This window comes from Podospora pseudocomata, chromosome 4 (assembly GCF_035222375.1).
Source record: "Podospora pseudocomata strain CBS 415.72m chromosome 4, whole genome shotgun sequence".
Classification (NCBI taxonomy): Eukaryota; Fungi; Ascomycota; class Sordariomycetes; order Sordariales; family Podosporaceae; genus Podospora; species Podospora pseudocomata.
The window spans coordinates 2,286,234-2,310,814 of NC_085888.1; the positions used below are offsets into that span (position 1 = coordinate 2,286,234).

Genomic DNA, 24,581 nt, shown 5'->3' on the forward strand with positions numbered 1-24,581 from the left:
CTCAAGACCGACTCGTCCAACCACATTCTCACACCTCATGATCCTCACAGCCACATTTCCTCTCTCATATATCCTGAGCACCCCGCTCCTCCTGCCCATTGTTCTCAAATCCCACCATCTCCCAGTTCATTACCACCACCAACATGGTACCCCTAAGCAACCCAATCTGGTACATCCTCGAAAACTACATCTACGCCCTCCCTCCTCCCCCCCCTCGCATCCGCACAAAACCCCTAGAAGTAATCTGCGTCGGCCTCCCCAGAAGCGGCACCGAATCCCTCCAGCACGCCCTCCTCACCCTCGGCTACGACCACACCTACCACGGCTGGGACATCATCTACGAAGAACCGAACTACGCCCAAGAATGGGTCAAGCTCTGCCGCAAGAAATGGTTCGGCCCCCCTTCCGGCCGCACAACCTTCACCCCCCTCGACTTTGACCCCCTCATCGGCCACTCCACCGCCCTCACCGACGCCGCCGCCTCCGTCTTCGCCGCCGAGCTCATCCAAGCCTACCCCTCCGCAAAAGTAATCCTCAACCACCGCCCGGACGAAGACGCCTGGCACAACAGCATCTCCACCACCATCGCCCGCGGCGAGTCCCTCTGGCACCTCTGGCTCATGTCCTGGACTTCGGGACCCTGTTTTTGGAGCTGGCACGTCTATCTCCGTTTCATGTGGCCCGGTTTGTTTAGGTGTTTGGACGGGAATGTGGAAAGGGGTGTCAAAGGAAATGGGAGGTGGGTGGCTAGGGAACATTACGCCATGGTTCGGGGGTTGGTACCCAAGGAGAGGCTGCTGGAGTGGAGCGTGGAGGATGGGTGGGGGCGGCTTTGCGAGTTTTTGGAAAAGGAGGTTCCGAAGGAGGAGTTTCCTCATGTTAATGCTGCCAAGGGGTGGGTTGGGCATGAGAGGAGGTTGGCGAGGAGGTATATACTGGGGGCGTTGAGGAATGTGGGGGTGGGGGTGGCGGTTGTGGTTGGGTTGTGGTTGGGTTGTGGTATCTTTGCAAAGAAATATTGGGGTTGAGGGTGATGATGGTTGTTTGAAAGTTTTGGTGATAGATCATGTTCGACCATGATGTCTATATCCTGCTGCCTTATTCTACCACCCCCTTGTGACCTCCCTGTGATTACGCTGCCCACATATATATATACACCATCCCTTCCACCCCCTCCACTCACTCACTCACTCTTCGGCTTAGCCTTCGCCTCCCCCTTCGCCTCCGACTTGGCAACACTCTCCCCGCACTTCTCCCAAACCTCCAACCCCGTCAACCACGTACTCGCCAACATCAACGCCGACACCGCCCCCGTCGAAAACGGCACCCACCCCACCGCCTTCCCTGGCACAGCCATATCCAACACATCCGCCACCGCCCGCCTCCCCGCCTTATACCTCGTGTCCAACAACTTGTCCAACTTTGTCCGTAACTCCTCCAACTTTTCCTCCCCAACCCTCACCCGCCCCAACCTCGTCTCCTGCTCCCTCCACTGCTGCTGCTGCTCCTCCCACCCCCCGTGGCCCCCCTTCGACCTGCTACTCGTCTGGGGAGGAGGGGGCTTCACCAGCGTCGGCCCTGCGGCACTTCTTTCCCTCCTCACCTCCTTCTCAAGATGCCTCACCTCCCTCCTCGTCTGCGCAATCTCGGCCCCCAACCTGCCGACCTTCCAACCCCCGGCGAGAACAGCCAGAATCAACGCAAAAAACCACATCCTGTTCCCTTCCTTCATCACCTTCCTTGCAAGCTCCCTGCCCCAGACCCCCAGCCCGTCGACCTTGAGCTCGTCAACAAACGTGGCCGTCTCAGCACAGTAATAGACCCCGTTGAAGGATTTGCTCAGTATCTCTAGCCATTTCTCGATGCCGACGCCGCCTAGGAGGAGGCCGACTGCCAGCCCGGCTTTGGCCTTTTTTGCGCCCGAGGATGGTGGCTTCCCTTCCGCTTTCGACTTTGCCGAGGCCTCGATGTATTTATCAAAGGCTTGGGAGAAGGACTCTAGGAAGCGGAAGAGGCGGAAGTAGCGCCGCCCCAGGGAGAGCCGGGATTTGAGTTCGGTGAGGGTGAGTTTCTTTCGAGGGGAGAGGGTGCGGGGGATTTTCTCGGCGGGGAAGCCGAGGAAGGGGAGGAAGGCCAGGGGGAGGGAGGGGTAAGAAAGTAAAAGCTGGGTGAGGGATTGGAGGAAGCGGAGGGTGCGTTCGAGGCCGTAGGCGTCGGTGGAGAATTTGATGAATTGGTGGAAGGTGTTTTGTGACATTTTGAGGGGACGGAGGGGATCGTCACGGGGGTGGGCGGTAAGAATCGGTTGTGTTGTGTCGTGTGAATATTGTGATGGCTTGTTTTGGACGTGGTTGTTGTGAGATGTTGTTCTGATGGTGGTGAGAGTGAGACGTGAAGTGTGGGTGATTCAATGTCTTGGCGGTGTATCTTTTTACGAGAGCGAGATGGGTCGGGCAAGCTGTTCACTCATGAGAAGTATGCGTGTCCTTGGCAAGAACTAAACGGTCGTCTTAAATTCGGTATCAAAAGTAAAGTTGAGATGAAAAGATGCTCAGGTCTCAAGAAGAATCGCGTCGGTGAAAAACAAAATCGACAAATCGTGAGATGAGCTGTCAGGTTTCAGGCACAAATGTCGCTCCATTGGGTGGCTGGTTTTTGCTGTTTATGGTTGGTGCATTTCCTAGCGCGCATCCGTTCAGCTCCCTCGAATCAGCCCCTGACTCCTGTGGCAAGGGATAAACACACGCAAATGTTCAAACACCACATGTATTCGTTGCCTTCCATATGCCCCCTAATCTTCAAGTAAATACAACACCGCCCAGCGAGAGAATGATGCACATGTACACAATGGCTGCAACAAATTATCTCTCAATTCCAAACTTCATGCCTCCTTTTATCTAAGGCCTCCCACCAGCTGTACACTCTATACCCTTACATACCAGGAGAGACAAGCACACCCTTCTCCCTAGAGTCACGCTTCCACCCACCAGCAAGCGCCTCGCCACCGTTCTCCTGAGCAAACTTTTGCATGCGCGCCTCAAGCTCTGGCCTGAAGTGGCGGATAAGACCCTGGATAGGCCAGGCAAAAGCCTCACCCAAAGCTAGGAATTGGGTCAGCAAAAAGTAGTTATTTATCAATCAGGAGAAGGGAAGAAACATACCGCAAATGGTGTGACCCTCCACCTGCTTGGTCAGCTCCTGCAACATGTCAATCTCACGCTCGCGACCCTGGCCTTTCTCGAATCTTTGCATGATCTGCTCGGTCCACTTGCTGCCTTCACGGCAAGGAGTGCACTGGCCGCAAGACTCGTGGCGGTAGAAGTGGCTGAGACGGGAGATGGCGCGGACAACATCGGTGCTCTTGTCCATGACGATGACAGCAGCGGTGCCGAGACCGGACTGGCTGTCCTTCAGGGCATCGAAATCCATGAGCTGGTCGTCGCAGACGTGCTTGGGCAGGATAGGGGTGGAAGAACCACCGGGGATGACAGCCAGGAGGTTGTCCCAGCCGCCACGGACACCGCCGCAGTGCTTGTCGATAAGTTCCCGGAGAGGAATGCTCATCTCCTCCTCGACTGTGCAGGGGTTGTTGACGTGACCGCTGATGCAGAAGAGCTTGGTGCCCTGGTTGCGCTCACGGCCGAAGCCGGCGAACCAGCTGCCACCGCGACGGCAGATGGTAGGGGCAACAGCAACAGTCTCGACGTTGGCAACAGTGGAAGGGCAACCGAAAAGACCGACAGCGGCAGGAAAAGGAGGCTTCAAGCGGGGCTTGCCAGGCTTGCCCTCAAGAGACTCGATCAAGCTGGTCTCCTCACCGCAGACGTAGGCACCGCCACCACGGTGAACGTAGACATCAAAGTCATAACCGGAACCGCAGGCGTTCTTGCCAATAAGACCGTCGGCATAAGCCTCGTTGATGGCGTTTTGGAGAACGGCAGCCTCGTGGATAAACTCTCCACGAATGTAGATGTAAGCAGCCGAAGCGTTCATGGCACGGCCAGCGACCAAGCAGCCCTCCACCAGCTTGTGGGGGTCCTTGCGCATAATCTCGCGATCCTTGCAGGTTCCCGGCTCACCCTCATCGGCGTTGACAACCAGGTATCTCGGTTTGTTGTCCTTGTCCCAGTCCTTGAAGTTCATGAACGACTGCGTAACAGCGTTAGTAAGCTTACTCCTTCTGTCGTCCAAAGCTCCAAACGCACCCATTTCAGACCCGAGGGGAAACCAGCACCACCACGTCCGCGGAGACCGGAGGCCTTGATCTCGCCAATGATCCAGTCGTGGCCCTTGAGGAGGATCTCCTTGGTCTTGTGCCAGTCGCCCATCTTCTTGGCGCTCTTGAGGTCGGGGGGGAAGCGGCCGTAGAGGTTCTGGAAGATGCGGTCCTGGTCGCGAAGGCCACCATAGGTACGGCTAGGGGCAGCGCCGTCCTGGACGGTAGCGAACGAACGGCATTGTTGTTGCGTCGTGGCGGCCGCGACAGCGTTTGTGAGGGTCTTGGCCGACGCCTTGGTGGGCGCAGCAGTGCGGGACAACATGTTGGTATAGATTCGTGTCTCTGCTCGGCAGAGACAGAGGGAGGCGGAATGCCAGTGGGCCGGGGCCGGGGGGGTGGTGGGTTGAGAAGAGGGAGAAGAGGTCGTCGAGGGGTTCGTTCGTTCCTGGGGACGACCACGACGAGGGAGGTTGAGGTTGGCCTGTGGCTCAATTGAGCGATTGTGAGCGGCTTCTTTGAGATTTGGTTTCGCAACGTCGATGATTGGCTGAAATTTACCGGGATGTGGCGGGCAGGCACTTGGGCCGCCTGTGGCGAGAGCTGCCAAGATCGCTGACGCAGTGTGGGGGAAGCTGTTCGCTGAAGAGCTCCGAGAGCTTCAACAAAAAGTTCCCTGAACAACACCATCTCTTTGTCTCGACAAACCATCGTCAGCCTTGCGCTCCAGCCTCGACCATCCGCCCACAACGCCCTCGGGACGAGGAGCTGCGTGTGGCTCTAGTTATCAGTCAATGCTATATTGCTTTTGTCCAGCTACCACTCCTTTCCTTGCAACTACGTATACTGTGCCATGCGCCCAAGCTCTCGACAATCTAGCAGTGTCAGCCTTGGCCAGTGATCAACACCACCAAACATCACCACAAAACAAAACTCTCGACTTTTAGCAAAGATGTCTTCCAAACGCCACTCCATCCTCCCCGCCGTCTCAGCAGGCCCTAAACCACCAGTCCAATTCTCCTCCTCCATCACCATCGCCGAATCGGCCCTCCTCACCGGTACAAACCTCATCACCATCTCTTCCGAGTCCGTCATCCACCCCCGCGCCAAACTCGACTCCCTCGCCGGGCGCATCACCATTGGCCGTCGCTGTGTGGTTCACGAGCGCACCATGATCGGTGCCATCGGAACATCGGGCAAAGTAACCGAACAAGCCGTGACCCTCGGAGACTACGTGACCGTCGAAGTGGCCGCCTCCATCGAAGCTGGTAATACCATCATCGGGGAGGGAACCACAGTTGGAGTTGGCTCAAAAGTTGGGGCGGGCGCGGTAATAGGAAAGGTTTGTTTCATCTTCCCACAGGTAGACAGAGGAGATGCTGACAGGCAAACCAGCATTGCACCCTAACCCCCCATACCGAAGTCCCAGCCGGCGAGGTCATCCCCGATTTCACAGTCATCTATTCCAACGGAATGAGGAGGATAGACAAGCGAGGGGTGGCAGACCTGAAGAACAAGGGGCAGGCGAGGCAGATTGATGTGCTGAGGAGGATGATACCCACTAATCCGGCCAAATTTGCCTGATTACTTCTTTTCTTGTTGTTATACATGATGAGGTTTTTTTTTTTTGCTAGGGTACAATACCCGTTGTGATGATCATGGAAATGGAGAATGCCCGTTCACATTCAGCTTCTGTCTTTGGGCGCATTATTTTCATGACCTTGAAAGAAACCAAAAAGAAGGCCACCCAAAAGAAGAGAAGACAAGGCAGCCCTGAGTGCGATGGAATTGCCCTTTTATCGAAACGAGCAGTGTTTTGACTCGGCTACTTTTCACGGAGGTCCGGAAGTGGAATAGATAAGGTGTATAGGGCACGACACGACCTTGGTCACTTGGAGATCGTAGCCTCTTGTTGATGTTGTTTGGTGTGATGAAAAATGAACGAATAACTTTGGTCTCTACTTCAGCTGGAGCCTGCTATAACTCTATGGCGAGGGGTGTCAGGGGAAAATCAACTTTCTCATCCCACAATTCCCTGGTCTTTTGGAGCCCCAGAAAATTCTTGACTGATTGCTTTATTTTAGTACGGTCTACTTGCCGGCCTCGTTCTGGCAACAGGATCAGGGCTTCATCATGCCTTCATCAGGGTTAGGTGTAGCTTGCAACGTTTCATATTGACCACGTGTCTTAGAACAGACTGACGAAGGTATATATCTCTTACCGTTCACGACCTAGGTAGGTATCTGGGTTGGCAGGTGGGACCAGGAAGCAAATCGACTTTGGAAACAGCCCGATTGCTCTCTCCCCCAGGTTGTACTTGTCTCCATAACAGAAATCATGCCTGCACCCACTTACATCACATGTTTGATTAGAATCTGGGACCACAGCTGGAATTGTGTCAGTTTTCACAAATCGTGCAAGTTTCCATCTGGACAGTCTTTGTCATGGTGGGTTTCTTCACTTCTCAGTCGCTGTGGGAGAAGGAAAAACCAGTTAGTCTCGGCCTTTGGCATCTGTGGCCGGTCCCGGAAGGACAGCTGCCTTCCCCGGCCGACTTCCGTCGGAACAAGCTTCCGCGAGAGACATTGAAGCTCGCAGCTGCTGGGAGCCGTCTCGAAAGGCACCGGGGCATGCAATCTCGCCCATCATGCACAATTCTCAACCATTCGGGTGCGATTCCCTAGCAGGGGGGCCAGAACCCAAGTAAGTGTAAAGGCACCGTCAGCCCTACCGCCCTGCTCATGCACATCATCTCTTTTGACCTCACCTCCAGACACTCACCATGGAGGCAAACCGCGACATAGAGAGCATGGAAACGTCGGAAAACAGAAGAAGTCAGCATGAAAGGGCATTGGAAGCAAACAGGGACGGGGCAGCCCAGTACTCGTATGAGACTGCGGGACTGTTGCTATAATACCGGCATCTTCTCGGCCGCCGTTGCTTCCATAGGTACCAGCTCAACACCACACACCTTTCTCATCCATCAGTCCCCTCACCCTCGGTCGGGACACTAGCAAGAGCGGAACAGGCCCAGTGGAAACCACTGCTGTCTCCCCTCGTCCAGCCGCCGGCTCAGACCACCGCACGCTTTGAAAACGATGGCTTCTACTCCAAACCAAAGCTCGGCTTTTCTGTCAGGCCACAGAAGAGCACGAACCAGACAGCTTATCAAGAAGCCTTTCAAGAAAATATTCATAAGGTCAATTCTGTTATCTGCGTTTACCCAGCAGCAACCACCACCATCACCACCACCGAGCACATCTTTTGCATCTTCATCCTCCCATCAACACCGAGATCCGACTCCTCCTCCTCACCCTCGGTCGTCGCCTCACTCTCGACCCACCAGCCGACGATCTTCCTCCACCACCACCACCACCAGCAGCCAACTTATCTGGAGACTCTCTGACGACACCCTCTCTTGTTCCAGCCTACAGCTAGCAGCACATTTCAACACAACCACCCGGCTATCCGACTCTTGCACCATTCCACTCTCGCCTTACCTTTACCAAGAACAACAACAGAATATCATCACGCCCTCCAACGACAGCCACCTAAGCTCCTTCTCCACACCTCACCACCACCACTACTACTACTCCACCGAGCATTTCCACACCAACAACCACTTCTACGTCACCACCATGTCTGGCAGCAGATCCTCGTCCCTTCCCCCAACCCCCTCGGGTTCCATGCCCATTGAACAGACACCCGCCTTCCAGAAACTTCTCCCCGTCGAGCGCGCACGAGCATTCATCCACTCTGTCGTGTTTGAAGAAGACGAAGAGCTGTCCGAGGAAGAGAGGGCGCACATCACCATCAAGTGCGAAAAGACATGGACGGACCTGCTGAAGCTGGGGAATTTGGACGAGAAGGAGGGGACAGAGGAGTGTCAGAAGTTGGTGCGCGCGCCGGTGATTGGGGAGAGGATTTGTCACAAGTTGTGGAAGAGGCTGGCGGCGATTTCGAGGAAGGGGGGGTACACGAATGAGGCGTCTGGTTTTGAGGCGATGAGGAAGAATTTGGTGGTGGAGGGCAAGGCGAGGCGGGAGGAGAAGAAGAGGGAGAAGGAGGAGAGAAGGAAGGAGAGAGAGGGAAGGAAGGGGATGGAGGGGTTGTTGGATTCGTTGAAGCTGAGCCCGAGGAGGAAGGATAAGGAGGGGAGCGGGGAGCGGGATGAAGGGGAGGGGGGTGGAGAGCAGGAGGGAGAGGAGGGTTTTTGGCAGGCTCCTGAAACGTATACACCAAGGATTGCGCCGCCCGAGATGGAGGCGAAGGACACGCCTTGTCCGCCTGGGTTGTTGGGTTTGTTGGAGGGGGATGATGATGAGATGGCCAGATGGGATCAGGCTGCCTATCATGGGAGGGTAGGGGTGCCGAACCGAAAGATTGAGGAAACTGTTGGGGGGGATGAGGAGGAAGAGGCTGTCAAGAACGCTGAGGATAAGAATAAGCGGAAGGCGGCCGAGGCGAAGGAGGGGAGCAGGTCTTGTCGGCCAAAGCTTACTAGGAGCAAGAGCTGGATTGGGAAGATAGCTAGCATGGGGGAGAAGGTTTCTTATGGGTTGGGGGTTGCAGGGCCTGCTGGGTCTAAAGGTCCGAAGGATGATAGGAGTAGGAAGAAGTCTATCTGAAGGTTGGAGAGATTAACGGCAAGGGAGTTTTGTAAGTGAGGTGTGGTGTGAATATGGTTTGTTTGGGGAGGTTGTTGGAAGCGTGGGTTGGAGGCTTTGTGGGGGAGGGAAAATAGCGGTTTGAGAGAGTATTCATCAGCGTGGGTTGATGAAAAAAAAAGTTTTGATTTGTTTTTTATGTTTGAGGCTGCAGCTTTTGGCCAGTGATTGTGAGGGTTGTGATGGGTGATGTGTTGACATGGAGTAGGGGAGGTAATCAATGTGGGAGCACGTGAATGAGCGGGAAAGAGGGAAAAAATTGTGTGGGCGGCTAGACGGACGGAGGGCCAATTGATAGTGGGAGGAGGTCCGAGATTGGGGGGTTCTTGTGATAGACTAGGCAGCTATGGTCAAGCTTCAGGATCGGGCAATGGTTGAGCATATTGATAAGGCCATGGCTGGATCGGGGAAGGTAGAAATATACTTTGCTGCGAGGGTTCCATGGGATCATAGATTTCACGAAGGTTTGAGCTTATGAAGAGTCTTGAGGCAGGCCCTAAAGTTTAACATGTATTGTTTGGTAGGGCCCCTGCGTCCCGGAGCAAAGACACTGACTGGGAAGTGTAGGCAGGTGGGGGACAACCGGCGCACAAATTAATCGAGACTAGCAAATAACTACAGAGCACCTTTAATACACAACTTTCTCCCCAAATACTAGCATTATGAAGTCCAAAATAAGATCAATTATCAAATGCTTTTGGTAGTACTTTTATTGAAAATCTTCAGGGGCTTTGGTGGTGATATAGATGATGTATTGTAGGTTAAAATTCATGGTTTCTGTGTTAGTGCCGCTTTTTGATTTGTCTGGTGTCTTCGATTACTTTGTAGGCTAGGTGGGGGTTGGTTATGTCACCACCTAGAAAGAAAGAGCCAAGCCGTCCCGATGGGGGTTTTCGCCTCATTGACCCCACTTATTTATCTGGGGTAGACCCCACTTGGATGAATATGATTGGTTTTTTGAGAGATCCCTGTTGAGTGGTGATGGGGTAAGATAGACGTCAGGTTTAAGAATTCCATCCCATCCCAGCGCTGATTTCACTTTTTCGACTTTTTGAAAGATTTGTTTGTTTATTGACAAGAGGTTGTTGTGTTGAACAAGAGGATATTTGTTCAGGCCAGCGATTATTACGTTTGATCAACTGCAGCCGACAAAGTTATTTCCAACTTGGGACCAGAGAGAGAGAGAGAGAGAGAGAGAGAGAGAAAGAGAGAGAGAGAGAGAGAGAGAGAGAGAGAGAGAGAGAGAGAGAGAGAGAGAGAGAGAGAGAGAGAGAGAGAGAGAGAGAGAGAGGGCAAATTGTATTCGAACGGAAAGCGCAGAACGACAGAACCCAGGTCTGGGGATCAGTTCGCCAAGAACAAATTCAACTTTCCACAGGAGAAGGAGGAGGGAGGAGGTTTATTTACTCGATTTGGGATTGGGACATTACAAGGGGGGTTGATCACAGTCGACGAACAGAGACAGACGGTCAAAATGTCCGAAGCCTACCCCTCCACCCCCTCCCCGTCCCCTTACTACACCTCCCGCCGCTTGGGACATCACCACCACCTCGACGACACCCCCATCATCGCAGACCTCAACCCCCGCCCCCGCTCCCTCCACCTGCTCGTCGCCTCCAACGGCCCCCGCGATGTGGCCTACGCCCAGACCATCGCCGTCCGGCTCTCCAAAGAAACGCAAATCACCACTCGCGCCATCGTCGACGATTTGACGCATCGGTTGGCGCAGGAGATCATGGTTCACCAAAACAAACCCGCCTCCCTTGCCACGAATGAGCAGCAAGCTTCGGAACTGATCGAATGGGCGGATTTGCTGGTGTTGGCACCGATAGATGCTGATACACTGGCGAAGATGATGGTGGGGATTGCGGACAATTTATTGCTGCAGGTGCTGAGGGGGTGGGACGCGAGCAAGAGGGTGCTGATGGTGCCCGGGATGACGAAGCAGATGTGGGAGAGCCCGGTTACGAGGCGGCAGATGGGGAAGCTGCATCGGAAGTGGGGGTGGGTGAGGGTGCTGCCGCCGGTGTTGTGGTCGTATGCCGGGGATGGAAGTGGGAAGAGGGTGGTGGAGTGGGAGGGGTTTAACGAGCTGCTTGGGATCATCAAGAACCAGGCGGATTTGTTGAAGGTGGGGTTTAATGTTGACGTTGGGGGTGGTAGTTTGCCGGTGGTGGTGGTGAAGAAGGGGAAACAGAAGAAGGCAAGGAGCCAGCTTCCTCCGGAGCTGTGGAGTATGATTTTTGAGTTTTTGGGGGATTGGGAGTTGGCGACGAGTTTGGGGGTTTATACTACCCTCGAGGTGCCCACGGGGGAGGGGTGGAGGAGGGAGCCGAGGGATAAGGGGGATCTGGTGGGCGTTTTTATGCATGAGTTGGAGTGGACGCTTCTGGGCGCGGATACGGAGGAGATCTGTAGGAAGCTGGCAAAGGCTCCGGCGGGGTTTTGTGATTTGAGCGCGTTGGCTGTGCACCTCATCTTCAAGTTTTCCTTGACGGGGGTCTTGACTTGGATCGAGGGGAATTCACCTCATTTCTTCAAGTGTTTTGACGGAAAGACGATACCGACAAAGGCGTCGGCTTACTATGGGAGGACGGATATTTTGGAGTGGTGGAGGAAGAGCCCGAGCTTTTTGGAGAAGCAGTATGATTGTGAGGCGGTGGATAAGGCGTCGATGAGGGGGTTCGTGCACGTGCTGGAGTGGTGGAGGAGGAGCGGGCTACCGCTCAAGTACAGCGAGGCTGCGTTTGAGGGGGCGAGTTCGAAGGGGCACATTCATGTTTTGGAGTGGTGGAGGGAGGCGAGCTTGCAGAACTCGGCCGTGGCGCTGAAGCCGGGGAAGGCGTTGCTGGGGGCGGCGCAGTGGGGGATGGTGGAGGTGATTAGGTGGTGGGAGGAGAGCGGTATACCGGCGGGACATCACGAAGCGGTTTGCAAGATGGCGAGTCGGTGGGGGCAGGTGGAGGTGCTGGAGTGTTGGAGGCGGCTGAGGGGGGATGACAAGCTGGAGTTTGATAATCAGATCTTGATGGAGGCGACCTATCATGCGCATATTCATGTGCTGGAGTGGTGGAGGAAGTATGCTCATGGGGAGCTGCCGGGGATGAATGGGAAGAAGGGCAGGAGGGTGGAATACAAGACCATGGATGTGGAAGAGGCGCTGGAAGATTCTCTTGGCGACCAGACAAAGGTCAGGAGATGGTGGGCGGAGAACGGGTTGAACTTGGGCCTGGGTACTACGGAGTGGATGAAGATTAAGGCTCTTTGAAGTAAAAGAATAGGCAGGACAAGTCATTTGAAGCTCATGAGTTGGTCTTGGCATGTGATGCTTTTGTGGCTGTCTATTTGGCAACTACCGGCTTCCCATAGGCACCTCCATTCTGCCTCCTCAACTCAATAGCCCGTTTGTAAGGCGGCGCAGTAGGTGGTTGCACAGGAGGCAGAGAAACGTGACCGGCTGCGAGCTTATAAGAGGCATCAGAATCGAAAGCCGAAAGGTCACCGCAGGCGATGAAAGGGGCTATCCATCTGTTCTTGTTATCGCTTCCGGAAAGGTCCTCGAGGATAACCTCAGTGATACCATCATCATCCGCTTTTGATGGCTCAGACTGCGAGATGGGGTCTTGCTGTTGCTCTTGCAACTCAGCCAGCCGGCTACCCACGCCCAAGGGCTCCTCCAGGCTGGCCTTGAAACCCTCTGGCGGCTGAAAGTTGATGCAGACGATGAACGCCTCCACACTGCTCGCACGGGAAGACCTTGGCTTGGCCACGTGGACTTTCTCGAAGAAGACCTTGAGCTGGGCGTAGAGGAGGTCCACGTTGCGGCCGCGGAAAATTTTGGCGACAAACTTTCCGCCTGGTTTTAACACGCAGAGGGCGAGGTTGAGGGCGGCGAAGAGGAGCTGGGATTGGACGTAGATGTCGAGGTCGTGTAGACCGGTGACATCAGGAGCACCGTCGCTGATGACGAGGTCGACTGGGTGTTGGGCTTGTTGGTTGGTGGATGTTTCGGGGTCGTAAGATGGGTCCAGCGCTTTGAGGAGAAGGGGGACGGTGGCGGGGTGGGTGATGTCGGCTCGGAGGGTGATGACGCCCGGGAGGGGGCTGATGGGCTGGAGATCGATGGAGACGATCTTGACGTCTGGCCTGGCGGTGGTTTCATCTTGTGTGTTGGCCATTTCAACGTCTTGCTTCGTTTCTTGCTGGCTGTCGTCTTGGGAGGACGCTGATGGGATTAAGTTGAGCATCCTCTGACGGAACTGGGCTTCACGGTCTTCCCAGGCACAGCGGCCGAATTTTTCATTTTTGATCAGGACTCTGGAGAGAACTTGAGACCAACTGCCCGGGGCAGCACACAGGTCTACAACTCTGGTGACATTTTCGAAGAGGTTGAATTCTGAGACACAAGTTAGTTATGAGTTTGGGTATCAAGTCGTTAAACATACCCTCATCCAACTGGAGGAGCTTGAAAGCACTTCTGGCGCGCCAGCCTTGTTCTTTGGCGAGCCGGTAGTAGGCGTCGCGCTTGTCTTTTGACGATTTTCCCATTCTGGCAGAAATATGAACCCCGCAATGTGTGTGTCACCGAAGGTGAGTGTTAGTTTAAGTAAGGTAATAGAATCCAGGAAATTGGAGATAGATCCAGAATAAAAATATCTTGTGAGAAGAATTGGAGAGTCGAGTGAGATTCGATTTGGGACCTCACGAAGTAGCCGGTTGGGATGTGAGTGTTTAATGCAGGCTTACATGAAGCTTGAACTTTTTTGATGCCAAATTCAGTGCATCGCGGGGCAGGTAGTGGTGTAACTGAAATTCTGGCTAGCTGTTTCCGGCAGGCGGTGAGGGAATGCAAGGGTTAGGGTTCTAGCATGACAGTTGCAAGTTGTCAGCCACGGCATATAAATGCTCATGTCGAGACTGAAAGATCTCATAAGTGAATCGTTCAGGAGTTGGGATGAGAATGCAATGCTCTCCACTGATGACCATTTTGCGCTGCCGGGCTGAGAGCCATCCTTCTCTTCGGCAGCTGAACTGAACTTCCTAAAAAGTGGGTCCGCCAATTGTAAGTTTCCCATCATCGATTTTTCACTTTTCTCGCAGGGATATTTACTTCACCTTCGACATCACATCTCAAAACACATCGATAGGTACGTTACGGTCGCTCACATATCATCAAGGCGCTCTTATTTTGTCGATGTAAGAAAAACATCACACAGCAGCTCCAACCTTTATCGAGGCCCTCTCTCAACTTTACCCGAGTCCCGTGCTACCGATTCTGCCAGTCTCATACAATGGCGTTCGACAAGAAGAGAAAGCACTCCGGCGAGCAGGCGCAGGCCAAGCGCTCGCAATCAAAAGGCGGCCCAAAACGCCAAAAGACGCAAAATACGGAGAAACACTTTGTCCCCGTCGATGAGTTGCCATGGCAGACTGTCGAAGTTCCTGAGATGTTTGATGACGCCGAAGGTTTTTACGGCCTGGAGGAAATCCAGGGTGTTGATGTCGTCAGAGAGGGCGATGTTATCAAATTTGTGAGTTTCAATGGCCTGGTTCATCTTGAAGCTCATAAGAAATCTTACTCACGCTCATTTAGGTGGCTGCTGTGCCTAAAGGCAAAGCTGGCAAGAAGAAGGATGACAAGAAGGCTGAGGACCAAAAAATGGAGGACAATGAAGATGAATTCGAAGGCTTCGACGACACACCTGAGGAGGAGTCAACTCCAGTAGAGACCAAGGCCGGTGACCAAAAGAAGGAACCCAAGACCAAGAAGAAGGACGCCAAGGACCAAAAGAAGGAGCCAAAGGAGGCAAAGAAAGATGGAAAGAAAGACGCCAAGAAGCAAAAGAAACCAGCGCCACAACCTACAGAAGATCCCGAATTGGAGTCGAATCTGTTCACCAGCCTCGACACCTTACCTGATATCGAACCAGAGGAAGACGTTGATACATCCGAATGGGCGCCACTTGAGCTGTCGCCTGACCTGGTAGCAGCGATTGGAAACCTCAGATTCGGCAAGCCAACACCGATTCAGGCACGCGCTATTCCAGAAATAATCAACGGTCACGATGTTATCGGTAAAGCGTCCACGGGTTCCGGCAAGACCTTGGCTTTTGGGATTCCCATTGTGGAAAAGTGGCTTGCGAAGCAGGCAGAGGGAAAGGAGGACGAGAAGAAACACCCAATCGCCATGATCCTTTCACCAACAAGAGAATTGGCTCATCAGATTTCGGATCACTTGAAGAAGCTTTGCGATGGCCTTACCGAGTCGCCTTACATCTGCTCAGTCACTGGTGGTTTGGCTATTCAGAAGCAGCTGAGGCAGTTGGAGAAGGCAGATATCATCATCGGAACACCTGGTCGTCTGTGGGAGGTCATCAGCACCGAAATTGCCGTAATGAACTCGATCAGGCAGATCGATTTCCTCGTGGTGGATGAGGCTGACCGCCTGCTCAAGGATGGCCAGTTTAAGGAAGCAGAGGACATCATCAAGGCCTTGGACCGGACGCGTCCCGGTGAGGAGGCTGAGGAAGATTCGGATTCCGACGAAGAGCCTACGCCCAAACACAACCGCCAGACCCTGGTCTTTTCTGCCACCTTCAACAAGGCCCTCCAGCAGAAGCTCGCCGGCAAGGCCCGCTACAACCTCATGGGAGAAGCTGAGTCCCTCGAGCACTTGCTCAAGAAGCTCAACTTCCGGGAGGCCAAGCCCAAGTTCATCGATGCGAACCCCGTCTCCCAGATGGCCGACAAGCTGAAAGAAGGTCTCATCCACTGCGGTGATCTCGAGAAGGACCTCTACCTCTACGCCGTCCTCCTCCTCCAACCCACCCGCCGTGCCCTCGTCTTTACCAATGCGATCAACACCGTCCGCCGCCTCACCCCCTTCCTCCAAAATCTCGGTCTCCCCGCCATCTCTCTCCACTCCGACATGGAGCAAAAAGCCCGTCTCCGCTCCCTCGAAAAGTTCAAGGCCGACCCACCCAAGAACGCCAACCCCGGCTCCTCCGTTCAGGCTCCCATCCTGGTAGCAACCGACGTCGCCGCCCGCGGTCTCGACATCCCCAACGTCGACCTCGTAATCCATTACCACGTCCCCCGCAGCGCAGACGACTACGTCCATCGCTCCGGTCGTACCGCTCGTGCGACTCAATCCGGCGTGTCGATCATGCTCTGCGGCCCCAAGGAGGACATCCCCACCCAGCGCCTCATCACCAAGGTTCACGCCTCCACTGCTGCCTCCAGCGGCAAGCCCAAGAAGGACCTCTTGGGCGTCCAGACCATTGACATCGACAGGCGGCTGGTATCCCACCTCAAACCCCGCGTGACGCTCTCCAAGAAGATCACCGAGACGACGATTGCCAAAGAGAAGGGCGCAAAGGAGGATGACTGGCTGAAGAACGCGGCGGAGGAGCTGGGGATCGAGCTGGACGAGGATGAGTTTGAGAAGGTGGGCAGCTGGAAGGGGAAGGGGAGCGGGAAGAAGCAGCAGGAGAAGCAGGCGAGGGCGGTGGGGAAGCAGGAGGTGCAGAAGTGGAGGTGGGAGTTGAAGGAGTTGCTGAAGAGACGGGTGAACACGGGGGTTAGTGAGAAGTATCTGAATGGGGTTGATGTGGAGGGGTTGCTGAGGGGGGTGAGGAGTGAGTTTTTGGGGCAGGTGGAGGGGTTGGGGCTTTGATATCTTTTATTTTTATTTTATTTTATTTTTTTTTTTTGGGGGAGGTTGAAAGATAATGTGTCCTTTAATCAAATAGCAAAGTGGTTCTGGAATTAATTTTGAAAATTGTGGATATTTTCCCAAGATTTGCCTCTTACCTCAAGTCAAAGCCTCATCAACCTCACTGTCTCCGGCAAGTCCTGCCAAGACCCCGGCCCGATGCCGGTGTTCAGGGTGAGTCACCAAGGCCCGTCCCGGCGGGTTAACGGGAATGTGGAATACTTCTAGAACAACCAAGGCTTTGTCATGCATGAATGCAGGTCCATACTTTGTAGATTCGCTACCCTCCCACCTTCCTTGTCAATGTTAGGGCGTGATGGATATATGACTCCTTCCAGCTTGATATCTGCAACTATAAAAGCTTTGGAATTTCAACTAACAAAGACTTTTGGTCTTATCTCATTTCAACAGTTGACTCTCTCATCACTCTGAACTTTCCATCCCCACTCATCCCATCTCATTGTTCATCCCGTCTCATCAGCTTCACCGACCTCCAAGATGTCTCAACCAACTGAGCACAAATCATGGACAAAGACTGTCATCACCACAAGCAGCAAGAGCCTCACATTCACAGTCTCCACCGATCCCACCCTCATCTCCCTCGACGCCCTCTCCTCAGCCTTCAACTCAGACTTCATCTACTGGTCCAAACCCCTCACCCACGCCCATCTCCAGACTCTAGTCCAAAACTCACTTTGCCTCGGTCTCTATGATGGTAGTACCCCAAAATCACCTCACAATCCCAAGTTTTGTTTTTTTTTATAAAAAAAAATAAAAATTAAATAATAAAAAAAGAAAGAAAAAAGGGACTTACACAAACTGACACCATTTGTATTTATCTAGAAGAAAAAGAACTAATAGGCTTCGGCCGCCTGATAACCGACCGACTCACCTTCGCCTACCTCACAGACGTCTACGTCCTCCCCTCCCACCAAGGCAAAGGACTGGCCAGATTCATGATGTCCTGTCTGGACGAGATAGTCTCCGAATGGGACGAGCACCTGAGACGCTTACTCCTCTTTACCCGAGACGAGGAAGCTGCCAAGCTCTACAAACACACCCTCGGGGCACAAGACGTGAGGGAGACCGGCACAGGAAAGCTAATCTGCATGGAGAGAGTCGGTGGCGGAAACACCTTCCAGGCACCAGATCACTGAGATGATAGTACACCAAAAACAATCAGTAATCTCGCGTGAGCTTGATGAGTAAACAAAATGTTACCTGTCTCGAATTTGCAAACTTACTTGTCAAATAACGAACAACATTGCCAGCGTGGCCGCCCATCTTGAATTGAGATTAATAGCAACCAACATGACCTCGCCCAATATCTTCAGCACGAACACCAGGCTTCCTCAAGCTGCCCCTTGGCCGCTCGGCAGCATATCAACGCAAAGCTAGCCCGGTAAATAAACTCCGTTCCATGTCACCAGAGATCGCCACCCCAAAATCAGCATTTCTCATCGTACTCCTCGTCCATCTCCAGCTCCGAGTCCGAGTCGTTCTCCAGCTTGTCCAGCTTCTCATTCAGAGCAGCCTTTTCCAACAGACACCTGGGTGTGCCCTTCGGGACAGCCTTTCTCTTCTTTCTGAACATTTTCTCGCCATTCGCGGCATACTCATTGTCCAGAATCTGAATAAGGGCCTCGATATCCGCTTCAACATCCCAAAATGCGTCGAAGTAATGCTGGCCGACTTTGTCGAGAGCGGCATCATGATGAGCCTGCTGACCGACCTTCGCAGCCACCAGGCCAAAGTAGCCGACAAGTTGTGTTTCCTCGAGGGTTCCCGAGACGGCCTCTTGAACATGACATCGGAGCTTGTGACGAGTAGCGGCACTCCTCAAACGAATGTGGCCAGCCATAGTCCTGGCTATGCATTCGAAGAAATTAACATCACCAGACACTGGGTGATACGAATCAGTACAGCTTCACATGCTCCTTTTGGAGGCGGACTTACTGGACTCTTTCTTGCTCCCGAAGGTCTTGTCGGTTATGACCATGTTCAAGTACTTGGGCCGGTTGAGGATTCGACGGAGGATCCGCATGAAGAAAAAGCGGCTGCGGCCCACGCCAACATTCCGATTCAGAATGTTGAGGATGGCTCTAATTGAGTTGTTGGTGGCAAGTGCATGACGGATGTTCTCCTCAATCAGAGCCTCCACGTTCTCCTCTTCCTCTGCACCAAACGGCTGCCTCAATGCGCCGCTGGCAATTTTGCGGACATCGGCGAGCTCCTGCTGAGCCTGGCGTAAGAGGTGCTTGGTGCACTCCACCACGGCCCCCTTGGGACAAGAATCGTGACAAGTATCCCCTTTACGAAGGCCCTCGAGGTTGGTGAGCTGGGGTGAGGATCGAATATCAGCATAGCATACAGAACTAGCATAGAGCATAAGAAGATCGACTTACATCGCGCAGAACGTAACTGATGTTGTAAGCTGGGAGCTCCATCTGCTGCTGGGTGGGCTTATGCGACCAACCCTTGAGCCAGTACCGTGAGAAGGCAGTGGAATAGCCCCAACTGGGTTCCAACTTCCACGTCACAAAGTCAATCTGAATCTTGTTGCGAGATGCATCAAGACAGGGCCATAAAAGCTGTTTCGATAGCTCGTTGAAGTATGAGCGGCAATTGCTCTCGCTTGCGAGCTTTTCGGAGCCGCCGTCGGTGGTTGTAAAGAGAATCTGACAGGACATCAGGTCTGCGTTTTGCTCGACAGAGTTTGAGGGGTTTGGGACTTACGTTGAGGGCCACATAGGCCAGGCCTTCTCGACCAGGCAGGGGCGAAATTGGGGTCTCGGGGGTGGGTTCCTGAACGGTGATCTCCCAGTCGACACTCGGAGTCCAGGTTGCATCTATGAAGTAGCCGGCGAGAATTGTCGTGGCGGAGTAAACCTTGTCGGGCCTAAGGTAGCACCATCCTCTGAAGTTGAGCTCGAACTTGTCAAATTCAGTTCTATTCTCGTCCCATCTGGGGATCAGGCAATCTGATCGCTCCATGGCTGCTGTCCGATGTTTCCAGATGACAGAGGGCAGAGGGCAGCGAGAGCAGAGCAGAGCAGAGAGTGGGAGGAGGGGGGAAAGAGCAATGATAGCTATTTGTGGTGGGCCTCCCCACACAAGAAACCTTAATGATGGCGATGTGTGACGCTGGCGACCAAGATAAGGAAGCCACGACCGGTATACACGAGACGCCCCGGGGTCCTCTTTTTAGGTTGGCACGAGATGGCGCCAGGCAGGCCGCAGGCACGAGAAAGCATGTGATGATGTGAGGCTTGACATGTCCAGCTTTTCCCCCAAACACCTCCGGTTCCCCAAGGATGGAAGGCCGCCGTTTTATCTTTTAGAGGCAGGCGCGAGTGAGTCGGATGGGGGAGAGGCGACATGGTGGAACGGCATCACCACCACATGACGTCTCACTATCTCCAACATGATAGGCTTCCCTCGACAGCAAACACGATGCACTTACCCACTCGCCCACCGGCAAGGCAATGGGCAGCAGCGTCGACGGCAGCACGCACACACACACGCACACACACACGGAGCCTCCTGTGTAACCATCATGCACCTGCTCGCCGTCCCTGATAGCAACCCTCGAGTCGTCTACCACCTAGACGTGTGTGTAACTTTCTTCATCTGGATAATAAAAAAGTCATGCTCTCGGCTATCGTGTTATTGGATTGGTCCAAGTTCTTTCTGTTTTCTACATCTTTAAACACTTGGTTGCACACTATCCGAGACTCGGTCTGTATGTTGCCGGCTGATCTGATCCTTCGGAAGGGATGGACACGGGATGCCTACGGGATCACACCTCCTCCGCTGCCTCAAAAAGAGATATGCTATAGGTGCGCAGGTCGTGCTTCCCTTGCATATGTATAATGTATGGCACATTCCAACTCTACCCGATCAAGAGCCTTCTCCATGACTGGCTCATCTTGACCGGCCTGAGAAGGTGGCTTGTCCCTTTTGTCCACGCTGTTCAACATCCCACGCAGTGTGTCTATTTTCGACGTGGACATCCATCTCTCTCACAGGTTCAATCACATAATCATGGGTAAACAAGAACTGCAACCTCACAATTCTGCCCTGCAACCCTACCCAGCAAACCACGCGAGCCACACCAAGGCGGGGAAAGCTTGCAGCTGCCATGTCACGACCCTGTTCCAGACCCCAGTCCAGAAGAGATCAGATCGAGTGTCAGACGGTAGGGCAGAGAAGAAGCAAAGAAAAGAGGGGAGGGTAGCAATTTTATGTGGTTGTCACGGTCCGCTGCCCGCTTATTTCTGTCGTGCTCCATGCCACATCCATCCATCTGACTTTCACATGAAGAGGAGGGACAGAAATCAACGGTGGGGGCTGACCAGCTGCTTTTTGAGCTTGCCCTCCACCCCAAAGGTCAGATAATCGATGGCCCATCTTTTCAAACTTTCCGCAGGTTCGAGGGTTTACCACATAACATTCAACAGCTCGCTCCGTAACGCAAGTAGGCATAATTCTGTTCAGCCCTCTCATATCACCTCTCTGCTCTTCCCGAACTCTATACCCCATCTGAAAGTGCCCCGCATACCATGATCCTTCTTGCTATCATCAACGCCGTGATTTCACCTATCTCTGCACACTGGGTCAGACGCAGTGACATGTCGCAAAACTAGGTTTCCAGCAACCGGGTTATTGGTTTTCTGGGGGTAGGTTATTCACATTCATTCCTCTCCGAGTCTCGATCCATGGCTTTTGCCTCCCATCTCACCCCACACTCCAACTGACGTGATGATAAGACATGCTTCAAGCCACATACCAAACCTTTTGAAAATTCCATGACGTTCCGGACGCCGCAAGGCTTATCTCCTTCGTATAACTTACCTATCGAGACATGGCTTGAATGTGGTCAACAGCGTGCCGTTCGTGCAGAGTTCCTGACTGACCAATTTACCTATCAAGGGAAAGAAACACTTCTCGATAGAAAATAGACCAGGCCTACTAACTGAGGAGAAAATTGGGCGGTGGTAAGTAACTAATGCTGTCATCGGTTGTAGATCCGGGGGGGTCTGTATCTTGACGAAATACGTCTTTCGATGGGTGATAATCTCGTCCGTGCCGAGACAGCTCCCAGGACAGCTCGTCTCTGAAGCCTGGGCCAAGCAAAAGTTCAGCTATCATGATGGATTCGATCCCCACCTGGCTGCTTCTTGATGGAGGTCTTCTTCACAATCGTCAATATCTGACATGAGCAAGCTCTAGGAACAGTTGTCAACCATAACATCAGCACAGGATCCCAAGTTTAAGATAAAGCAAAGACAGCTCTGTTGCCTATTCTTCAAACCACACTCCTTTACACTACACAATAAGAACCCAGATAAAAAAGAACCGAAATATATAACCAAGACGCTCCTTACACACAGAGAAAAAGCCAGTTACTATATATATAGCCAAGGGGATTAAATACTCGGGAAAGATAAGAGACCCTGACATCCAAGAATGTGCACTGAAGAGTTCCCCGTGTGTTGATGTAGCTTTGCACAGGGAAGAGGAAGAGAGATGGGACACGCCGGTTACCGTTTATTTGGCAGCAGCAGCCTCCTTCTTCTTGGTTGTTGTCTTGGGCTATCAGGAAGATATGGTTAGTTGTGTCTTGGGTTATGCCAGGAGGAGAGAGAGTTGTCTTACCTTCTCAGCTTTCTCGACCTTCTCAACCTTCTCGGCCTTTTCAGCCTTCTCAGCCTTCTCGGGCTTGTCGGCCTTCTCCGTCTTCTCGGCCTTCTCGGCTATCTTCTTGGGCGCGGCCTTCTTGACAGCAGCCTTGGCCTGAAAATCAGAGAGTTAGCCCGATTGTGCCTGATATATCCTCCACACAACCTGAGGCGCAGCCGACATACCTTCTTCGCAACGGTCTCCTTCTTGGGGGCGGCCTTCTTCTTGGTTACACCGGTGGGTTTGGCGCCCTTGGTCTCCCCCTTCGCAGCCTTGGGCTTGGTGGTCCTCTTCACGGCAGGAGCGGTGTCGACAGTCTGAAAGACACGCGGCTTGGAGTTGCCGGTGGACGAACGGGTTCCTTCACGAGCCATGGCTGATAATGTGGAATTAACCTGTGATTATCTGCTCCAAAAAAGTCAGTATGGATACACAAGTGAAGCGCGATCCCGCGAGAGCTTCAACTGTGTGTATGCGACGCGAAAGCAGCAAAAATTGCACGATGCGCTCGGCAGACTACATGCGCGGGCAGCAGCTCTCAGCTTTTCTCGCGGCGCAAACTGTTCGGGCAGCCCAACTTACGTGGAAAATTGGACAGCAAAAACGCGACGAACTTGCGCAGCGCAGCGAATGAAGCAAAATGGCGTAAAAGAGGAGATAGAGACTTGTCTAGGGCAAACGATAGGAAGGGCCAAAAGTCGAAATGTCGCAAGGAAAACAAAAGGTGGGCGGCACAAAAACAACGGGGTTGGGGTGCGGTGGGTGAGCAAGTAGAACACCACACACCACTCACACCTCCTCCATTATCATTTTTTTTGTGTTTTCTGCCGCAACCGCTACTCCATACCGACCCAGCAATCTCTCCAACCTCCAATCTCCAATCTCCAGCGTCCAGGGGTCAGACAGTACCACTGGGCTTCCATCGTGTGTTTAGAGCGCTGGCTTTGCTGATTAGGGCATAAACAAAGAGAGCCGCCCTGGGTTAAGCTGTCCAAACCAGTGGATCTCGCCCGCCTGCCGGATGCTGTGCTGCTGCTCAAGTGCTGCTCGGCATTGCCGCGCGCCTGCTGAAGAGGAAGATGGAGAGAGGTCTGCTGACGATATTGTTCCAAGGAGCAGAAACACGTGGCGATCGACGAGACAGCGCTCCCGCCGAGAGAGAGACAGGATCAAGAGTCCAGGCTCTGCCCGACTCTCTCTGCCAGTTGCAGTATTCCGGGCGGGCGTTCAATCGACCATAGTGGACTGGCTTGGTGGTACAGGACGTTGAGGCCGCCTAAACTGAAGTGGTGACGTTCATGAGCATCTTGAGGTTGTCAAGACGAAACTCGACGGCGGGTGGCCCAAAATTTCCAAAAATCGTAGGAAGAAGGAGATTGAGTTGTTTGTTTTTTCCAACTTTGACTTTCCCTGCGTCTGTCAACTTGTGAGTTGGGAATGCACGCCATAACGCGTGGGTCAACCGCTGTGGAGATCGGACCCACCACCCACCTTCGGGAGCGGCCAGCCACAACGCCGTTTGGTCACCCCGCATTTAGGGTGGGACTTGGCGGTTGAAGCTATTCAGAGCTCGATCAGAGCTCCAGTGTCCGAGCTTGGCATGATGCGGAGGAGATGCATGTTTTGATCACAACTCTGATTGATATCAAATTCAAAACTGCCGAATGTCTGTTTCAGTCATATCCCCCACGCGAATTCGAGGGCAGCAGCTTTCCGTGCAGATGGCCAGGGTGCAGATTTCTATCATCAAGCGTGTCAGTGTTTCAACGGCCGTGAGATGTGAAAATGTGTGTCAGCAGACACAAGTCTGCGTTACGTAGCCTGCCGCGTAACCTTGAGCTATAAGACAGCAGGCAACAGGAAAACCCACCAACATTCTATCCAATTTTCTTTTTGTTCTTCGCCCAACACTCAATATTTCTCCCAAGGTGGTGTTGGAGGCGGGGTTCGGCATCCCGGCACGTCACATCTCTGGGCTCTACCTATCGATACTCTGCACACTCGCATCACACGCATCCCAATCCCAATCCCAATCCCAATCCGACAAGAGATCTTCAGACATCACACGACTCTCAAGGTCCTTTTGTAATGCGCGAGTTACATAGCACTATTGCTACGCTAGGAGGCTATACTGGCTTCAGCCGTACGAGTTGCTGCATCAGAACAGCACAAGAGCATAGCCACGCTCTCAGCGACCCAACTGCGCAGCACACACTGCATAGTCCCAGTTCTGGTGGTGTCGTTGTACTACCGAGGCAGAATGTCACTTTCCGACGTGCTGTAGTATGCCGATTTCCAGCCG

The 24,581-nt window shown here is 53.3% G+C and overlaps 13 protein-coding genes across 13 annotated transcripts; 6 read left to right on the top strand and 7 right to left on the bottom strand.

Annotated features, from left to right (window-relative positions):
* Positions 1-143: 143 nt before the first annotated feature.
* Positions 144-1,048, top strand: QC762_407970 (uncharacterized protein; the record flags this gene model as incomplete). The annotated part of the gene is given in 2 exon segments (XM_062890257.1): positions 144-978; positions 990-1,048. The coding sequence occupies 2 exon segments, from the start codon at positions 144-146 to the stop codon at positions 1,046-1,048; spliced, it is 894 nt and encodes a 297-aa protein (XP_062743685.1).
* Positions 1,049-1,183: 135 nt separating this feature from the next.
* QC762_407960 (uncharacterized protein) lies at positions 1,184-2,257 on the bottom strand (the record flags this gene model as incomplete). Its single annotated transcript, XM_062890256.1, has 1 exon — positions 1,184-2,257. The coding sequence occupies one exon, from the start codon at positions 2,255-2,257 to the stop codon at positions 1,184-1,186; it is 1,074 nt and encodes a 357-aa protein (XP_062743686.1).
* A 530-nt stretch (positions 2,258-2,787) lies between these two features.
* On the top strand, positions 2,788-7,081 carry QC762_407940 (uncharacterized protein). The gene is made up of 2 exons (XM_062890254.1): positions 2,788-5,558; positions 5,612-7,081. The coding sequence occupies exons 1-2, from the start codon at positions 5,169-5,171 to the stop codon at positions 5,798-5,800; spliced, it is 579 nt and encodes a 192-aa protein (XP_062743687.1). The 5' UTR covers positions 2,788-5,168; the 3' UTR covers positions 5,801-7,081.
* On the bottom strand, positions 2,932-4,851 carry NDH51 (NADH dehydrogenase [ubiquinone] flavoprotein 1, mitochondrial; the record flags this gene model as incomplete). Its single annotated transcript, XM_062890255.1, has 3 exons — positions 4,206-4,851; positions 3,162-4,149; positions 2,932-3,101 (listed from the first exon to the last, which is right to left on the bottom strand). The coding sequence occupies exons 1-3, from the start codon at positions 4,539-4,541 to the stop codon at positions 2,932-2,934; spliced, it is 1,494 nt and encodes a 497-aa protein (XP_062743688.1). The 5' UTR covers positions 4,542-4,851.
* A 233-nt stretch (positions 7,082-7,314) lies between the features above and the next one.
* On the top strand, positions 7,315-8,844 carry QC762_407930 (uncharacterized protein; the record flags this gene model as incomplete). Its single annotated transcript, XM_062890253.1, has 1 exon — positions 7,315-8,844. The coding sequence occupies one exon, from the start codon at positions 7,315-7,317 to the stop codon at positions 8,842-8,844; it is 1,530 nt and encodes a 509-aa protein (XP_062743689.1).
* A 1,513-nt stretch (positions 8,845-10,357) lies between these two features.
* QC762_407920 (uncharacterized protein) lies at positions 10,358-12,151 on the top strand (the record flags this gene model as incomplete). Its single annotated transcript, XM_062890252.1, has 1 exon — positions 10,358-12,151. One exon carries the CDS (start codon positions 10,358-10,360, stop codon positions 12,149-12,151), a length of 1,794 nt encoding a protein of 597 aa, XP_062743690.1.
* Positions 12,152-12,197: 46 nt separating this feature from the next.
* On the bottom strand, positions 12,198-14,269 carry TRM7 (tRNA (uridine-2'-O-)-methyltransferase trm7). The gene is made up of 2 exons (XM_062890251.1): positions 13,329-14,269; positions 12,198-13,279 (listed from the first exon to the last, which is right to left on the bottom strand). Exons 1-2 carry the CDS (start codon positions 13,429-13,431, stop codon positions 12,225-12,227), a joined length of 1,158 nt encoding a protein of 385 aa, XP_062743691.1. The 5' UTR covers positions 13,432-14,269; the 3' UTR covers positions 12,198-12,224.
* MAK5 (ATP-dependent RNA helicase) lies at positions 13,827-16,558 on the top strand (the record flags this gene model as incomplete). The annotated part of the gene is made up of 2 exons (XM_062890250.1): positions 13,827-14,414; positions 14,477-16,558. Exons 1-2 carry the CDS (start codon positions 14,175-14,177, stop codon positions 16,556-16,558), a joined length of 2,322 nt encoding a protein of 773 aa, XP_062743692.1. The 5' UTR covers positions 13,827-14,174.
* Positions 16,559-16,864: 306 nt separating this feature from the next.
* Positions 16,865-18,185, top strand: QC762_407890 (uncharacterized protein). Its single transcript, XM_062890249.1, has 2 exons — positions 16,865-17,312; positions 17,441-18,185. The coding sequence occupies exons 1-2, from the start codon at positions 17,096-17,098 to the stop codon at positions 17,752-17,754; spliced, it is 531 nt and encodes a 176-aa protein (XP_062743693.1). The 5' UTR covers positions 16,865-17,095; the 3' UTR covers positions 17,755-18,185.
* Positions 17,777-17,881, bottom strand: QC762_0068500 (uncharacterized protein; the record flags this gene model as incomplete). Its single annotated transcript, XM_062883707.1, has 2 exons — positions 17,777-17,784; positions 17,842-17,881. The coding sequence occupies 2 exons, from the start codon at positions 17,879-17,881 to the stop codon at positions 17,777-17,779; spliced, it is 48 nt and encodes a 15-aa protein (XP_062743694.1).
* QC762_407880 (uncharacterized protein) lies at positions 18,045-19,940 on the bottom strand (the record flags this gene model as incomplete). The annotated part of the gene is made up of 4 exons (XM_062890248.1): positions 19,334-19,940; positions 19,003-19,275; positions 18,554-18,935; positions 18,045-18,499 (listed from the first exon to the last, which is right to left on the bottom strand). Exons 1-4 carry the CDS (start codon positions 19,589-19,591, stop codon positions 18,045-18,047), a joined length of 1,368 nt encoding a protein of 455 aa, XP_062743695.1. The 5' UTR covers positions 19,592-19,940.
* Positions 19,941-20,521: 581 nt separating this feature from the next.
* Positions 20,522-20,740, bottom strand: QC762_407870 (uncharacterized protein; the record flags this gene model as incomplete). Its single annotated transcript, XM_062890247.1, has 1 exon — positions 20,522-20,740. The coding sequence occupies one exon, from the start codon at positions 20,738-20,740 to the stop codon at positions 20,522-20,524; it is 219 nt and encodes a 72-aa protein (XP_062743696.1).
* Positions 20,741-21,941: 1,201 nt separating this feature from the next.
* On the bottom strand, positions 21,942-22,653 carry QC762_407860 (uncharacterized protein; the record flags this gene model as incomplete). The annotated part of the gene is made up of 3 exons (XM_062890246.1): positions 21,942-22,192; positions 22,256-22,393; positions 22,465-22,653. The coding sequence occupies 3 exons, from the start codon at positions 22,651-22,653 to the stop codon at positions 22,148-22,150; spliced, it is 372 nt and encodes a 123-aa protein (XP_062743697.1). The 3' UTR covers positions 21,942-22,147.
* Positions 22,654-24,581: the final 1,928 nt, after the last annotated feature.

Coding starts and splice junctions, on each gene's coding strand:
- QC762_407940 (XM_062890254.1), top strand. CDS start 5,169: ATGTCTTCCAAACGCCACTCCATCCTCCCCGCCGTCTCAGCAGGCCCT. Junction 5,559..5,611: donor CGGGCGCGGTAATAGGAAAG/GTTTGTTTCATC, acceptor CAGGCAAACCAG/CATTGCACCCTAACCCCCCA.
- TRM7 (XM_062890251.1), bottom strand. CDS start 13,431: ATGGGAAAATCGTCAAAAGACAAGCGCGACGCCTACTACCGGCTCGCC. Junction 13,280..13,328: donor GCTCCTCCAGTTGGATGAGG/GTATGTTTAACG, acceptor CTTGTGTCTCAG/AATTCAACCTCTTCGAAAAT.
- QC762_407890 (XM_062890249.1), top strand. CDS start 17,096: ATGTCTCAACCAACTGAGCACAAATCATGGACAAAGACTGTCATCACC. Junction 17,313..17,440: donor TTGCCTCGGTCTCTATGATG/GTAGTACCCCAA, acceptor GTATTTATCTAG/AAGAAAAAGAACTAATAGGC.